We start from the raw sequence: 16,679 nt of genomic DNA on the forward strand, positions 1-16,679 counted from the left end.
AGAGATCCTTCATTGGTACTACGCCGGAAGCGCTAAAGTTCTAGGTTCCTAATATAAGGAAACTTATTGTAATTAGACAAAAAAATATAAAAACATAGGTTTGGGCCAAGAGCCTAAACTCTAGCCCAAATAGAAGTTAATGGACTGGAATAGGATCTCAGCCCAACAACTGAGCCCAATAGGGTAGTCACCAAGTGGAGCACTCCAGGCCCAGCAGCTGGATTCGGGCCCAGTCCACCATCGTCTCCCAGTCCCTCGTCGTACGTCACAGTCCGGCAGAGTTCCATCCGCTCCAGTCCGCCGCTCTCCGTAGACGCGATCCACGCTGCTAGAGCCACGTCCTGCGTCGTCCCGAGCCACGTCGCCAATCTGCATCACCATGGAACAACATCATCCTCAATCTGGGTTCTCACAGCCCCATACCACTGTCAATCAAAACTCCAGGCGGTTTAGGAGGCCAGAGGCCACCTCATGACGGTGAGGAGGCCAGAGGCCACCTAGACGTTGGGGCGCCGCCGAACAAGAACAAGTTGCAGCAAACGAAGAATGCCGGCCTTAGGGTTTCTCTAGGTGAGAGAAGCCTATGAGTGATTTTTCGGCGCACAATATTGATTAGGGATTTCTTTTCCTTTCTTCTGGGATTGAAATGCCATTTTGGATTACTGGAATTGTATAATCGCGCTAATGATGAGAAGCATTGAGGACTTGAGGCAATGAACCAACGACGTCTATTTTCTGCAATTGTGTGGATTTCCTCCCACAATTGGTTGTCGTTGGTGTGAGAGAAATGTGCCAAAATGCTGATCATAGGCCTTCTTTAATTTTCTTTTCCCTTTCAAAACTTATGGTTTGTTTGGTTTCTCAGGCATTGCACAAAAATTAAAAGGACTTGCTTTTGATTATTTGATTACTTATATAGGAGTGCGATATCAGAAGAAGAATTAGTATTGGCTGCAAGCAGTGATAGTGCCACTGACGAGTAAGAACCAGATAGTTAATGTTGAATCGGTGCATAAGCTGGACAAAGAGATCTTCCAATGGATATATAAGCTGCCAGTGAAAAATTAAGATATTGAATCCGACAATTCAAGAGCGAAAAAAAAAATGTGCATTATGCATGTAACTATTCCTGGATGTTCATTTCCTTCTCCAAAGTAGATTAATACAACTTTAGTCGACAAGGTGTATATAATTACACTAAAAAAGGAGTATATAAATACATTATTGGTGCAGAGACGAGACCATCGATGCAGCAGGTTCAATTTACACAGGGCTGCCTTCGGAGGATCGGTTCTTTCAATGATTTGAACAATTAGAACTTTGCTTGTTCTTGCAATTGCTCCTGTTCCAGTAAGCATAAATCAGATCAGAAGCATTATAAGAAAATGGTGCAGAAGTAGAAGAATGAAACATAAATGCAAAAATAGGGTTAGAAAGCAGCATAAGACTCAAATTAAATCGAATAATAATTGAACAGCATCCTAGGAACATTTGTAAGTGGCACTGACCTCTGTCACAAAGAAGGCATGGAACCCATATGGAACCCTGTGGGGCAACTCAACAATTGCAACAGGATCACTGGACATTGTTTTTGCATCTAATACATGAATTGCTGATTTTCTGCAGCGTCAAAATTCAAGTTCAGATTGCATTCTATACTCCAGAAGATTGAACTATACAAATGATACTACAAAGATGAAAGATATATATTCTTGGTCAGTTTAACTGTCAATTACAGATGGAAATGAGCAGTAGCATATGAGTTGTAAAGGGTGCAGAGGATGAACTTCAGAACTCAGAAGTGATCAGGGACAGAGTCAAAGTCCACCTTTGTTAGGCACCTTTCTCTTTTCTTTTTGGGTGGGCAGTCCAGACAATGGAATAGGATTATCTAATCAAAGGTTTAATAGTATAGCACACAGTTCATTTACGCAGATCATTAGATGCTTAATCAACACAAATATTACAGAGATGATTTAATTCACATCAGCAAATCAAAGGTTTAATTCTATTTTTTACACATCTTTTACTGTAAACACTAGCACTGTTATCGACCTTCAGGTCTAATAAGTTTGCAACACAGCTGAAACCAAGAGCCAGCATTTGTACTAAACTTAGGACAGATGTACATTTTAGAACAAGATATATCAGGGATAGCCTACTGATGATTCGCACATGAATTAGAATGAAATGAAAACTAAAACTTAGTAAATAGAGTGAAAGATGTGAGTAGTACCCAGTATTCTCATCATGTACAAAGAATATCAAGTAGCCATCATCTTCTTCTGAAGTAATACCAGGAACACGGGGGACAAAAATAGCCTCAGAACCAAATCTACCCGGTCCCAGGTCATAAAGGCCTTGGACATTTCCTCCAACCTCAATTTTCGTTTTTCCAATCTCAGGTGCAGCATGCAGATCAAACTTGACTATCCCTGTCACCATCGCAATGCTATCCAGTGTGGTTCCATAGACATAGCGTTGCTTCCTGATTTCAAACAAGTTAATTAGTCAAAATAGATGAAGATCATGACTACTGCACTAGGTTACTCGATAAGATAACAAACAGTACAGAATTTGAAGACAAGGTGACAGAACAGGGAAAGCCCACAGGAGTAACAACTCTAATCTGTTATTGTATTCCAAATATTGAAAAAGGCCAAGACTAGGCTCTTATAATAGCCTATTTACACAGGCAATCTAATAATAAATTCTACAAGGATATGTTATATGAATCCTCAGAAATATTAGGGAATAAAGTGATAAATACTTAAATTAAACCGAACAAAATAAACTTCCCGACCAATGATTAACATAAGAACAGAACGACCAATAGGATTCCCATTACCAATAACTTATTTTCAGCTGATAAAGCAATATGTCCTTTCAATATCTAGTTTTCTTCACAATAATGTCATCTTTGCACATTCATGTATATTTCTGCACTTTTTGATTCAGAATCTCCCTGCAATAACAGGAGATGAGGAGATGCATACCTTCCAGTGTAGCTCTCATTCACCCTAGGAAAATCTACAGCTGATTCTGATAATTTCTTCTGTGTTGCTAAACCGGTTTTTAAGTTGAATCTCATCTCATACCTGAAATTATTTAGAAAACTCAGAAACAACATCATATGTGATGGTATGGTATTCACAATAACAACACAGGCCAAAGTCATCTACAGCTCATTTTTGAAGTTGTCAAGCTTTTTCTTGATCGGTCCATTGACCATGTCTAAATCTGGATTCTCAAGGCGGCATGTCATTAAAACAACTTCGTCCTCTTCCTCCCAAGCATTAGCTATTGAAAATAAGTCAGAGAAATAGGTATCAGAATCTATACAAGAGCAAACTTTAGGCATAGTTTCATCACGATTCAAGGCTCATGAAAAATTATATATATTTAATGTAAGCTGATAATTAGCACGCACACCAAATTATAAATTGAAACAAATATCCAAAATGATTATTAGCATTATTATATATATATATATATATATATATATATATATATATACAGCCCTTCTTGGCTGTGGACGTCCGTTCCTAAGCTAAGGAAAGGAATGGATTTCCAGTTTTGACCCACTTTTCAATCACATTTTCACATCTTAACGATCAGGTTTTAGGTATATATGAGTAGATCACTTCTGCAAATTTTCAGCCAAATTGATGATCGTTAAGGCATCAAAAACTGCAATTTACCATTATAAACACGAACGGTTCCAGTTTGACAGATTCGGTTCGTTCGTGTAAATTGCAGTTTTGGATGACTTAACGATCATCAATTTGGGTGAAAATTTGTAGAGATGATCTATACACTAGGACCTAAAAACTGAACGGATAAGATGTGAAAATATGATCGAAAAGTGGGTCAAATATGGAAATCTGTACCTTATGCTTAGGTACGGATATCCGCACCTGAGCAAGGTTATATATATATATATATATATATATATATATATATATATATATATTGGTGTGGAACTAGAACAGAAAAAGAGAGCCAGGTCATATCATTTAAACACCTTGATCAGACAGAAAAGAAACCTATAAATCTCTAGCAAATTTAAAAGTTAGGGGAATGATACTCAACCAAAGTGGGGCCACAATAACTTCAGTAATCCTTGATAAGTACAGAAGGTCTGCTAGGGAAGTAAGAAGGAAAAGGAGTTGAGGAGAATCCAGAAACTAGAAATACTAAATAGGAAAAATAAATGAAAACCAAAAAAGCTTAACACCCTTTCATGTGCGGCTGCTACATCAGAGTTAGAATTGATAGGTAGAGGGCTTCTTAAGGCTTGACTACACAAAAGAGTGGCTTGAAAAAAAAAACTATCCCCAAGCAGCAATAGTATAGTGCTCCATACATATCCCAATTAAACAAATTCAATATTTCCGAACAAAAAATCTAGAATTAAATTTTTATAACCCTCTAGTGCAAAATGATCTTGTTTCACATACAACATTCGTAGAATTCCCTCAAAAAAGTGGCATAGAGAGTATGAATTGCAGAACTAATGATGTTGGCTGAGTACCAAATTCACCAATTAAACTTTCTTGGCATGCAGTTACTTTTAGTTATTCAAAAAGTTAGTTGAACAAGCAATATTTAGTTCTCAAAAACTGTCTCTTACATTATTTTAGATAGGAAAGAAATGCATACCATTATGGAAAATGAAGCAATTTGGAAGCTCAAACCATCTGATTAGCAAATCATCCTTTGCATATCGTGGAAGGACACCAAAGCGAGCTTTTTTTGTTTCATCAAATGAGAATATCAGCTTGCCTTCCTTAACCATTTCCTGGAAAAATTAGATTCAATAAAATGTTTTGAATCTTGATAATATGATTGCTTGATGTTCAAAAATGATTCTGAAGTCATTTATTCTTCCGAAAAACTTAAGTTAATGGAAAAAGTGGCTATCAGTGTATGTCATGCCAAAAGAACAGATTAAACACTCCCTCACCTGTGTTGCCAAAAAAAAAATTCCCTCACATGTAAGCCACCTATTGACCATTAACCAGTTGCACGCCGATATGTAGGAAACCAAAGAAATTCCAAAGCTTGAGGGTCGTAAAATTACCATGTTAAGTAACGGCAATACTAAATCTTTACAGGACTAGGCAAGGACCCAACAATGCATACGAAGTTAAATAATGACATGAGTTTAACATTTAATCATTTATACATTAACTTGTTAAAAGGGTCTTCCTCTCTTTCTCTCATTTGCCACTCCAGCCTCTCTCCCTTTCTCTCTGAAGATTGTTTTGTTAGTATGCATACTAAAATTGATTGATGCTTAATCTTCCATACCTTTGGTCTGAAATACAAGGGAAGATCCATGAAAATTGCATAGTTCTCAGTAATGGCAAAATCATGCATCATGACAGGAGCTGGTACTGTTATAGGTATAGGATCATGCATGAAACCATCCTTTGAAATTACTCTGTATGTGACGTATGGTGGATCATGCGAATAGCCAAATGTAAACATCTCCCCTGCATTCGGTACTCCATAAGTTACACAGGAAAATTTCTTGATACAGGTGGACTAAATATCTTTGATGAGAATGTGCTTACCAGTGAAAGGGTCAACCTTTGGATGAGCAGTGAAGGAATGCTTCAATCTCTTGTCATAATCCAACAAGCCAACTGTTTGCAGATCTCCATCTTCCAGAACTTTGAGAACATCTACATGATACAACATACCCAAAGAATTCAGTTCCAATGTAAAAACAAGTCAAAGTATCTACGGGTGAGTCCCTTATATATACAAAACAATTTCAATTTAATCATTTATTTTCTTTCTTAATCATGAAGTGCACTTGAAGAAACATGAAAAACTTATTCCCCCTAATAATGGGAAATATACGCACAATCTTAACTACACTTTTCATCAAGATGCTAAGATCTATTGGAAATGAAAAGCAGGAGCAAGAAAACAAAGGAGTTAGGCTTACAAGGTTTGTCTCCCTCTGAAAGAGCTAGAAGTTTCCCATGGTGATATACGAGAGCTGTGTTACCTGGATGAGGGTAACTAACATTTAGTTTCACGCATTCCTTCCTTTGACGAGATAAAACATATAGGAAAATTTACCAAAATTTCCGATTATACCTTTTTACCAAGCATTAAAATTTTATAACTACTTCAAAATAACCAGAGAAAGATGTCCATCACTTTCTCCATACAAGTTTCAATCAAGGTGTTTAAAAAAAAAAAAAAACTGTTAAGTACTTAAAACTTCTAAAACCAGACATGTCCATGAATGATGAAGTACACATCACAATTGCAAAAGAGGCATCAACTGTAAAGCAGCAGGATAATGCACGGTATACTGATTTTGGAATTGTACTGGTGTAGTATATACTAATAGGCAGTCATGAGTATTGTCTACTAAACTAGATAACCGTACCTGTCCCATGTCCATATGAAAGATCTAATACTTTCAGTTTAGCCCTCAGCTGCTGCATGTAAACCATGAGTAAACCAAAAAGCCCCTTAAGGTCTCCGACCTGAAAACAAGATAGTGACAAGCCTAAGAATAGGATCTCCAACAAAACATCTGTTACGCAAATCTTAAACTAGTGTTACTCATGTACCTTCATAAATTTGGCACCTCCAAAGTACTCTTCTTGCTTAAGACGTGATGTCTTTACATAGCGGGAAACATATGTTGCTTTCCCATCCTTGATGCGCATACCATGAATCATACTGCAAAAAAATGTTACAAAAATCATCCTCTTCCATCCTTTAGAGCATGAACATACTGTCTTATGATGAATCCTATTAACAGAGCACACTCCCAATAATCCCCAAAACTTAATGGATTCACATTACTTATTCAGCCAAGACATGGTTATCAACAGAAGCTAATTTAGCATAGAAACTACATTCAATGAGGAAGCAGCCAGGAAGTCACTCACCCATCTCCATCAAACCTGGAGAGAGAGCAACAAAGGGGAATGATCAGCACAAGACCCAGATGCTTAATTAACTCTCAAGTTTCAATCTGCAAAAACTGAAATGGACCCAGAAAAATAAAGATTCTGAGAGAAAATACCAGTGATATCCAGCAACTGGAGCAAACTTGGGGTTGGGGCCAACCCTTACAAACTCTCCATTCAAGCAATCCTGTCATATAATGTCATTAAGTCATTGGCAAACCCAAAAACGACATCAATGATTGATGAAGGAGACTTACAGGAAGATGCCCGATGACATGGAGGTCCTTGGTGGGAGGCGTTTCCTCAATAACCGGAGCAAAGTTTCCGGCGAGATAGTGGTGAGGCTGAGAACTGTCGTACATCAACTTGACAATGAGCTTCTCAACCGTGTCCACCAGTGTGGAGGTGACGCCCTTGCTCGGCTTCGGATTCGGCACCACTATGCCGTTGCTCTTCAGCTTCTCCTTCACATCATCATCGTGACGTTTCTCGACCACCTCCGCCATCACAACTGCGGTTTCTGTAGCCAAGCAGATGACACTCCTCTGGCTCTGGTTCTTGTTCTTGTTCTTGGTCTTGTTTGTGTGAACCAAGCAGTGTCGTGTGGTGGGTGGCTTTATCTTGGGAAGTGATATTCGCACTTCTCTTATTACCAACTCCACTCCACTCTTTATTTTATAGTTGTTTTTATATATGTTGTTATTATGTGAAGTCTCCAATACACCCTTGCTGCCACCCAACATTATCAAATCCAGCAAACTTGGCACCGAGAAACTGCTGCCGGAATCTGTGTTTTGCTGCAGAATCTGTGTCAGCACTAGTTGCCGGAAATTTCAGACCGGTGCTATTGCGATTTCGATAAAGCTTATAGGCTAGCTAACGTCCTCGTTTTGCAGCATGCGTGCATGTCATGCAAAATCTCCATCAGAGTTGGGTTGTAGTGGAGGACGTACTTTTGGCCGGATGTACTGAATGCAATGTCATCTTTTACTCCTTGTGGGCTGAAATCGGGGAAGAAAGAAATTAGTAATCGATGATGATGTTGCTGGAGGAAATGTATATGTACTAAGAGATCATGAGGACGAAAAGCTAGCTGCATGGGAAACTCAGAAATAGAGGCTGCAAACAAGAGGAGGCTTGGCCTCATAGTGCTGACCAGTTAGTGCCAAATGTTGTTATTCTTAAAAACCCCGATGCCCAACTCTCTACCTTTCCCAAACTTTGGTATTTTCAACAAAAAAAAACAAACTTTACAAGACAATGTGTTCCTCCCTCTCAAACATTAAAGCTAGAGAGAAGAGAACTAAAACAAGAAAAGTAGCATGGACATTTTTAATTTCTTTGATTTTCTTCTATCTTTTCCTAAAACTTCATCTTGCTTAATTACCTCTCTTTACCACTGATGACCATATCAAAGTTTGAGTGAATTGCTAATACTTATCAAAAAGGATAAAAGAATTTCTGGTGATACTATTAAACCACCTTCTGTTGTGTGACAAAATAAAAAATTGTATGAGAGAATTGGTATTTTCAACAAAGAAACAAATTTTTCAATATATTTCATCTCGAACATTAAAGTAGCATGAACAGTTTTAATTTATTTGATTTTCTTCTATCTTTTCCTAAACCTCATATTGCCTACCATTTTCCCTACCTCTATCGCTCTCTCTCTCTTTTCCCCGGAATGACAATATCAAAGTCGGGAGTGAATTGCTAATGCTTTGAGAAAAGGTGAAGAATCACCGGTGATACTAGTGAACCACTTACCTTTTGTGGGACTAGGAGAAAAATAGCAGGAGAGAGTTGATTTTGTAGAGGATAGTTTGTGCAAGGGTAAATTGGAGATTCAACGTTTCAACCTATAACGAATAATTAATAAAAATTAACGAGGAGTGCAGCTAGTGAAAAGAGGAGTGCCCTTTATCTCTCCTTGGTGATAGTGGTTGGTTCTGTTGCTATTGGTAGTGGCAGTGCCACGTTTTTGTTTGGAAATTCATAGAAATTAAACTCACATCTATATAAACAAACTAGTCCTGGTCGTGGATCATATGATTGATGCTCTTTGTATCAAACTGTGACGATGCTTCCGTTAGAAAACAAACCTTTACCGTATTCCGTTATATTCTAATGTACACTCCCATGTGTGTCAATATGTGTTGTGGAAGGTACCGTGACTGCAGGGCGTGGAGGGTTTGTCACATCACCAATTAGGTGGAGTTGTAGTTTAGTACCATGTTTCAAATATTCTTAGCTAATTGGATACTTACAGTTTGCTTATATATTTCTGTAGCAATATGCAGATTCACATAAGTAATAACAATGAAATTAATTAACCTAGGGAGCCATCACTGTAATATGAATAAGGTAGAAATGGGGTCATCATTTGGCTCTTTGACTTTAAGCCCACACGTCCCGGCTTTTGCATTAGAGTGGGCCGGCTCGATCATTTCTCAGATAGGGTAGGGTATGGGCCATGCAAATGATTGAAATGAAACTCACCCGTTTGAGCCAGTTAGAGTAAAGTCTGGCATGACCCTTTAAGCTGGCCAAATTAAGCCCTAATAATTTTCTATTTTTTCTATTTTTAAATATATATATATATATATATATTTTTCTATAACATACAATTTATCTCTTCCTTTGTAATTGATTTCCTAAGCTTTATTTTCTTTAATTTTTGTTTTCTTTGTTAAACAACAATTAGTTTTAGGAGATTTAGAGAGATAGTTAATTAAATATAACCACCTTAACTAATATTTATCAATGTTATAACTTAATTCCAATATATGTGTGTGTGTGTCTATATATTAAATATGATCAACAAAAAACAATGAGTCATGCATGTATTACCTATATAATCATTGAGCCACATTTTGAGAAAATAAATAATGTATTTCTTTTTGTTAAACAAAATAAGGCTATTTTCGGCTCTCTTTGGCCCGAATGGGAATGCTGGCCCTACCCGGCCCTTTCAGCCCTAGCCGCTCGGGTCTTTCGGGCAGGTAAGGGTTAGTATATTTAAGCCCTAACCCTACCCTACTCAGCCCTAAATTTTGTTGACTTTAACTAGGCCCGGCCCGACCCTAAGCCCTAAAATTTAGGGTAGGGTCGGGGCAAGATGACCCTTAGATAGAATCAAAGCATCCACCAACCGAGATCAACGTGCATGTTGATGTGCTCATATTATCCTATATTTCTATGCCTTGTAATCTTGATTTTTATGTTTAGTTCTCTTTATTTATGATTCATGTACATCTTTTAATGTTTTTGTAGGTTTGTTTCATAGAAAGAAGAAAAGAAGCTAAAATGAGCTGACTAGGATTGAAAGACGCCCAGGTCCCAGAATCTGTATGTGCAGAACACCCAACTTCACTGAATTACTGGGAGTTACCCAGATCGAATCAGACAATGAGCCTTATATGATGGAAAGTTATGGATGTCTACTTTCTGTAAAATTTTACGGATCTTTATTTCGATTCTTCTGGAGAAAGTTATGATTATTTGAGTGAAGATAGGTCGAACAGGAAACCTGCTCGGGAATTTACAACCATTCGTAGAGAACTCAAGTTCCATGGCACAGGATCATCAATCCTAATGTTTCAAGGAAGTTAATTCAGATAGGATTCAATGATGAACTTATTCCTACTTCTACAAGAAATATTTCAAGGTTTTCCCATTCCAAATGAAGAAAGGAATCTAACCCAAGTTTTATAAGGAAACATGAAGCCAAAGATGAATAGAACTCTTCCCTATATAAGGGAGCACAAATTTACATGAGAAGGAGAGTCTCGGGAGCACAATGTAGACACCGAAGGAGCGAAGATGACTCATCCATCTTCCTCTTCTTTTCCCTTTCCATTCTTTTTATGTTTTTCCTATGTTTTACCTAGTTATCTTTTGTTAAACCTTTTCCAGGGTTAGGATGATGCCCTATCATGATTGTTTATGTACTTTGATGATTTATTGATGGATTTATAGTTTCTTTATGATGAATGCTTGATCACTATTTGAATTGATGCTTTATGTTTAAGTTTTTTGATTGATCACCTTAGGGTTTTGCATATAGTAATTGGAAGACATATTTGAAGCAGAGATGCAATATAATTTGATTAGCTTCTTGTGATTAAGTGTGGTAAATTACATTATTACTTGAGAAAGACTAATGGTTTGCTTGATTCCCTTGTTTTCTAAAGCGTAATGAGTCTTGCATGTTAAATTTATACCTGAGAATGATCAACTGCATAGTTAGGATATAAGATCTTTACCCGAGAGGGAGAGCATCATACACTTAAGGAAAACTATGGTATAGAGTACCTGAGAAGGACTTAGATATGGGAATTATCATCTAGAGGAACAAAAGAATCTGTTAATTGCATTGAAACATAAATAGGATTGTTAATGGTTGATTTCAAAACCCTAGGTTTTATCATTATTTGTTTCTTTCTTTCTTTAATTTTCACATTATTTGTTTAGTCGAAAACCTCAAAACCATATCTTCTTTAGTTTGATTGTTTATGTGTTTTTGTGTTTTGATTAATTGAGTTAGATTTAAATTAATTATCAATTCTCAGTTGGAACGACCTCGTACTTGCACACTATACTAACGACGATTCGTGCGCTTGCGAGTTTTAATTAAAATTTCACAACACATGTACTTTTAGAAAAACAAACTCATGATTCATACAAAAATCATGTGCAAATACGTTAAACAATAGAGGAACGTACACTTGATTATCAGGAGGTGAAGTTATCCATCATCTTTGTAAGAAGCTGGGACAAAAGAAGTTGAGACCATAAAATCTCAAAAATTCAGAATCAACTCACCATGTTTTTTCTTTTCTTTAATAAGACTAGCTTTGTCTACACGGACTCACAATGTCAAGTAAAAAACCAAAGTGGTTAATTTTGGTTTATCAGTTTATCCACTTGTTTCTAGACGTGGAAAATTTGAAATTTGAAATGAATGCAATTATCTATCTCATACTTGTAGTCCACATCTCTCTTCTATAATTATCTCTTTATTTATTTATATTTATTTCTTTTGCTTATTTCTATAATAACCCTTTTTTTTTTGTTCAATTAACTGAGTAGGAGTAATTAAGGTAGTTCAAAATTTGGTGAAACTTTTGAGGGCTTCGCTTTATGGTAGTAAAGATTAACTCACCATATTACCATGGCCTTAACCCTTATATAGAAGGTTATTATTTTGGCCAATCACTATAAATTTTTGGCCCTAGCTCAACTCTCCTTGATACAAGCTGATCTTGAAAGATCACTTTTATCAACTGGACAAATTGAGATAGCATAAGAGTATGAACAGATAAGAAAATTACATTTGAGTGACTATAGAGTTTCCCTATAATGTGCATTTTAGAAGAATATATGAGGGAAATGTCTATTTACCATAATTTGAGATATACTAACTCCACTTACTCCAATAAAATATTGCACTCTTACTCAGAAGATTACACATTTTTTTCCATAATACCCAAAATTTATTTTATTTTTTGTTGTTTATTTTTGGGACTATTTTGCCCTCTCTCCCTTTGTCTCATAGAGAGTGAAAGTGGAAAAGAGAGAAGTCAAGGAGACTTCAACGGAGGTTGCCGAACTCCGGTTACCGGTCACCAGAGGTAGCTGGAAGTTGCCATAGAGATCATCAGATATCTCATAGGTCACCGAAGACTATTATTGCCCCAATAAATTTTTATTGCTCCCTAATAAACTTCTATTGGGGGCAATAAAAATTTATTTCGGGGCAATAAAAGTTTATTTGGGAGAAGAGAGACTAATCTCTTTAAAATTAGACAAATAAATCTTTGATTGAGGAAGAATATATATGAGGAGATTACATCAATTCAAAACCTTTTATTGGGGGACAATAAAAGTCTATTGGTTTGGGCATTGGGAAAGGGAACTAATATCTCTAAAATTAGACAAATAAAACTATGATTGAGGAAGAAGATAAGGAGATTACATCAATTCAAAACCTTTTATTGGGGGGACGATAAAAGTTTGTTTGGGGGAAGGGCTCCCTACAATTAGACAAATACTACTTTCATTGAGGAAGAAGATGAGGAGATTACATCAATCCAAAACCTTTTATTTGGGAGCAATGAAAGTTAATGGGGTTCTAGGGGCAATAAAAATTTATTTGGGGGACGAGAGATTAATCTTCCTAAAATTAGACAAATAAAACTTTGATTTGAGGAAGAAGATGAGGAGATTACAGCAATTCAAAACCTTTTATTTGGGGGACAATAAAACCAATAAAATTTGGGCATTGGGAAGGGGGACTAATATCCCTAAAATTAGACAATAAAATTTTGATTGAGCAAGAAGATGAGGAGAGTACATCAATTAAATTTTTTTTATTGGGAGGCAATAAAAGTATGTAGGTTTTTATTGGGGCCAATAAAAGTTTATTTGGAGGAATAAGGACTAATCTCCTTAACATTATACAACTAAAACTTTGATTTAGGTAAAAGATGAGGAGGAGCACATCAATTAAAAAAATTTTATTGGGAGGCAATAAAAGTTTATAGGGTTTTATTGGGGCCAATAAAAGTTTGGAGGAACGAGGACTAATCTCCCTAAAATTATAAAACTGAAACTTTGATTGAGAAACAAAATGAAGAGATTACATCAATTCAAAATCTTTTATTGGGGGACAATAAACTAAAAGTTGATTTATTTTTGTTCACTTTTTGAAGAAACTTTATTCACATAAGTTGTAGCTAGAGGACACTGGGAACTCGAAAAAACTATCTCCAAACCCAGAATTTTTTTTTCCGTTGAAAGAACTTTGCAGCATTGCCATCATCTCGTCTGGCCATGAAATTTGTCCCACTCTCTTTGTTTTTGAACCCTCTTTCCAACCATATATGTCTTGCACCATGTTATTCACCATACATAATGAATCGAAGAAAAGAAGGTTTGGCCCCTTTTCGGTATCTTTTTTAAATTCCGGCCAAATTGAAAGGGAGGCTGACTGGGTTTTGTTCATCTTGCAATTCTCTACAAGCCTTCAAAGTATCAGATCTCAATTTAACACAAAAACGAAGATCCGGCCACCAAAATTTAGTTTCGTGTGTGTGTGTGAGAGAGAGAGAGAGAGAGAGAGAGAGAGAGAGAGTTTAGTAGCAATGCATAATTTTTTATTTCTTAGGGTCTAAAATGGAAATTTTGCTCTTAAATTGGGTGGGTATCAATTAAAATCTCTTGCTGGATTAAATGAGAGAATTTTGGCTCAAATTTGGGTATTGGGTCAAGGCCCCAACATATGAATAGTAAGCACCCACAAAGTTTTAAAAAGAACGCGCCTCACGCGCTTTTGAGAAAAAATAAAAAACAGAAAGTGAGTGTTCCTCTCTTGATCAAATAATGCTGACGATATAGCCACTGCTTCTTGGTTCGAGAGAGGAGGTTAGTTTAGTAGGCTGGAGATGGTGCGTCGTTTTTGTTTTGAGTCTGGTATCTTAATGCCTTTGAGGGTTGGAGTTAGAGTAGGAAGGAGGGAAGAAGACCAAGGTCCAGAATGCAGATCGAGTTGTACCAGCGAGGGAGGGTCCAAATTCGAGAATAGCGTTGGTGTTGAGGTTTTTCAGGGGTTTGTTCCTCAATCCAGTGTCCTTTTATTCGGAACATACTAGTCAGGGCACTTTATTGAATGGATCAGACATCTCTGGTGAGCTGAAGTCAGATCGGATCTCCGATTGGGTGTTGATGATTTGTCACAGGGGCTTGTGGGAGCTTATTGAGGTCACGAATCTTGTAGTGGTGGTCCTGTTGCTGTGATACCTTGATCAGCACCTGTTAATAGACTATTAGAAATGTTTGGGGTCGGTTTCAATTGTGATATGACATTTGTTATGAGTCATTCATACCACTTGTAACACTTCATGAATGTATTTTTTTAGAAGAAATAAAATCCATTAATAGTCGAAGAGATTACAATTTATTGGAATAATCAATTGTGGTCACAACATGATGACTCACATTCCTACAAAGAGTCGTAGTAACGGGTCTGTCACTAATAGGAACATTTATGAGCTGAACGAGCTTAATCCCTAACCAAATTTTATGCCCAAAACCACGAGCTACAATAAAAGGTCTCCAATACCTCGCCATTAAATTGAACAAATTTACCCTCTCAATTAAGCACCGTGTCCAAATACTAGTAAGCCATGTGCAAGGGAAATTTAATCACCATCATGTTGACAACTAGAAAGTACCAAAATTAGAACACATACTTTCAGAGAATAACACCACAAAAATGACATAACGACCAAACCAAGACTCTTAAACCCTAACTAGAATGAGTAGGGACTTATTGAACCTAACCAAAAAACTAAAAAAAAAAAAAGGAAAAATTTTAACAATAGTACATTACAATGGGACTACCCTGAATTTTGGTGAATTTACTTTCAGAAATATCAAAACGGTACATGGCTTTCAAATCTCGACCTAATTTTGGTACATGTCGTTACATCCACCTTTAAATTTATGCAATCATTCATTTTGCAAAGAGTTCTCCGACACCGTGTTCAACCTCTCCACCACAATTGTCGGCGTTGCAATCATGCCAACTTGGACACCAAATTGTACATATTTTTGTCACAGACGGCGAAGCCACTGATTCCTCTAACGAAGACGAGCCGGAGTTGTTCTTCAGGTGCCAGAGAATGAACAAGTATGTGAATGAGATTTCAATTGAGTCGTGTTCGAGAGAGGCCAAGGTGGCTGCCTTTTGGAAATGCAAGACAACAAGGATGGTAATTTACTTCATTCGATTGCCAATTGAAGCCTCAAAACCCTTCGACAAAGTTTCTTGGTTAGTTGGCTACTTTGGTTCTAATTTCAGAAGGATCCAATCTTTTTTATTTTATTTTGTGAATTGGTAATATGTTTTCTTTTATAAGATTGATTAGGGATTTCTTTTTCCTTTCTTCTGGGATTGAAATGCCATTTTAGATTACTGGAATTGTATAATTGCTAATGACGAGAAGCATTGAGGACTTGATGCAATGAACCAACGACGTCGATTTTCTGCAATTGTGTGGATTTCCTCCCACAATTGGTTGTCGTTGGTGTGAGAGGAATGTGCCAAAATGTTAATCATAGGCCTTCTTTGATTTTTTTTTCCGTTTCAAAACTTATGGTTTGTTTGGTTTCTCAAGCATTGCACAAAAATTAAAAGGAATTGCTTTTGATTATGATATGCTTTTGATTATTTGATTAATTATATAAGAGTGCGATATAATAAGAAGAAGAAGAAGAAGTTTGTTTGGTTTCTCAAGCATTGCACAAAAATTAAAAGGAATTGCTTTTGATTATGATATGCTTTTGATTATTTGATTACTTATATAAGAGTGCGATATAATAAGAAGAAGAAGAAGAAGAAACTTATGGTTTGTTTGGTTTCTCAAGCATTGCACAAAAATTAAAAGGAATTGCTTTTGATTATGATATGCTTTTGATTATTTGATTACTTATATAAGAGTGCGATATAATAAGAAGAAGAAGAAGAAGAAGAAGATGAAGGAGAAGAAGGTGGATGTAACGGCATGTACCAAAATTGGGTCAGGATTTGAAAGTCATGTACCGTTTTGATATTTCCGAAAGCAAATTCACCAAAATTCGGAGTGGGCCAAGTGTCTTGTACTGTTGTTAAAATCTTCCCAAAATAAAAAAAAAACCTAAAAACAATCAAAAGGATGCTGTCAAATCCTACAG

The 16,679-nt window shown here is 36.6% G+C and overlaps 1 protein-coding gene across 1 annotated transcript; it reads right to left on the reverse strand.

The window, feature by feature from the left end:
- Positions 1-1,030: 1,030 nt before the first annotated feature.
- Positions 1,031-7,547, reverse strand: LOC112193051 (carotenoid 9,10(9',10')-cleavage dioxygenase 1). Its single transcript, XM_024333068.2, has 14 exons — positions 7,202-7,547; positions 7,061-7,131; positions 6,924-6,938; positions 6,600-6,711; positions 6,413-6,512; positions 5,960-6,022; positions 5,580-5,690; positions 5,314-5,498; positions 4,663-4,801; positions 3,183-3,300; positions 2,997-3,098; positions 2,237-2,488; positions 1,509-1,620; positions 1,031-1,342 (listed from the first exon to the last, which is right to left on the reverse strand). Exons 1-14 carry the CDS (start codon positions 7,448-7,450, stop codon positions 1,313-1,315), a joined length of 1,659 nt encoding a protein of 552 aa, XP_024188836.2. The 5' UTR covers positions 7,451-7,547; the 3' UTR covers positions 1,031-1,312.
- Positions 7,548-16,679: the final 9,132 nt, after the last annotated feature.

This window comes from Rosa chinensis, chromosome 1, assembly GCF_002994745.2.
Source record: "Rosa chinensis cultivar Old Blush chromosome 1, RchiOBHm-V2, whole genome shotgun sequence".
Classification (NCBI taxonomy): domain Eukaryota; kingdom Viridiplantae; phylum Streptophyta; class Magnoliopsida; order Rosales; family Rosaceae; genus Rosa; species Rosa chinensis.

Bases quoted from the DNA above. Each gene is read 5' to 3' on its own strand.
- LOC112193051 (XM_024333068.2), bottom strand. From the start codon at position 7,450: ATGGCGGAGGTGGTCGAGAAACGTCACGATGATGATGTGAAGGAGAAG. The intron at 5,691-5,959 runs GTAAGCCTAACT...TGTATCATGTAG, and splicing joins TTCAGAGGGAGACAAACCTT to ATGTTCTCAAAGTTCTGGAA. The intron at 4,802-5,313 runs GTATGGAAGATT...TAATTTTTCCAG, and splicing joins CCTTGTATTTCAGACCAAAG to GAAATGGTTAAGGAAGGCAA.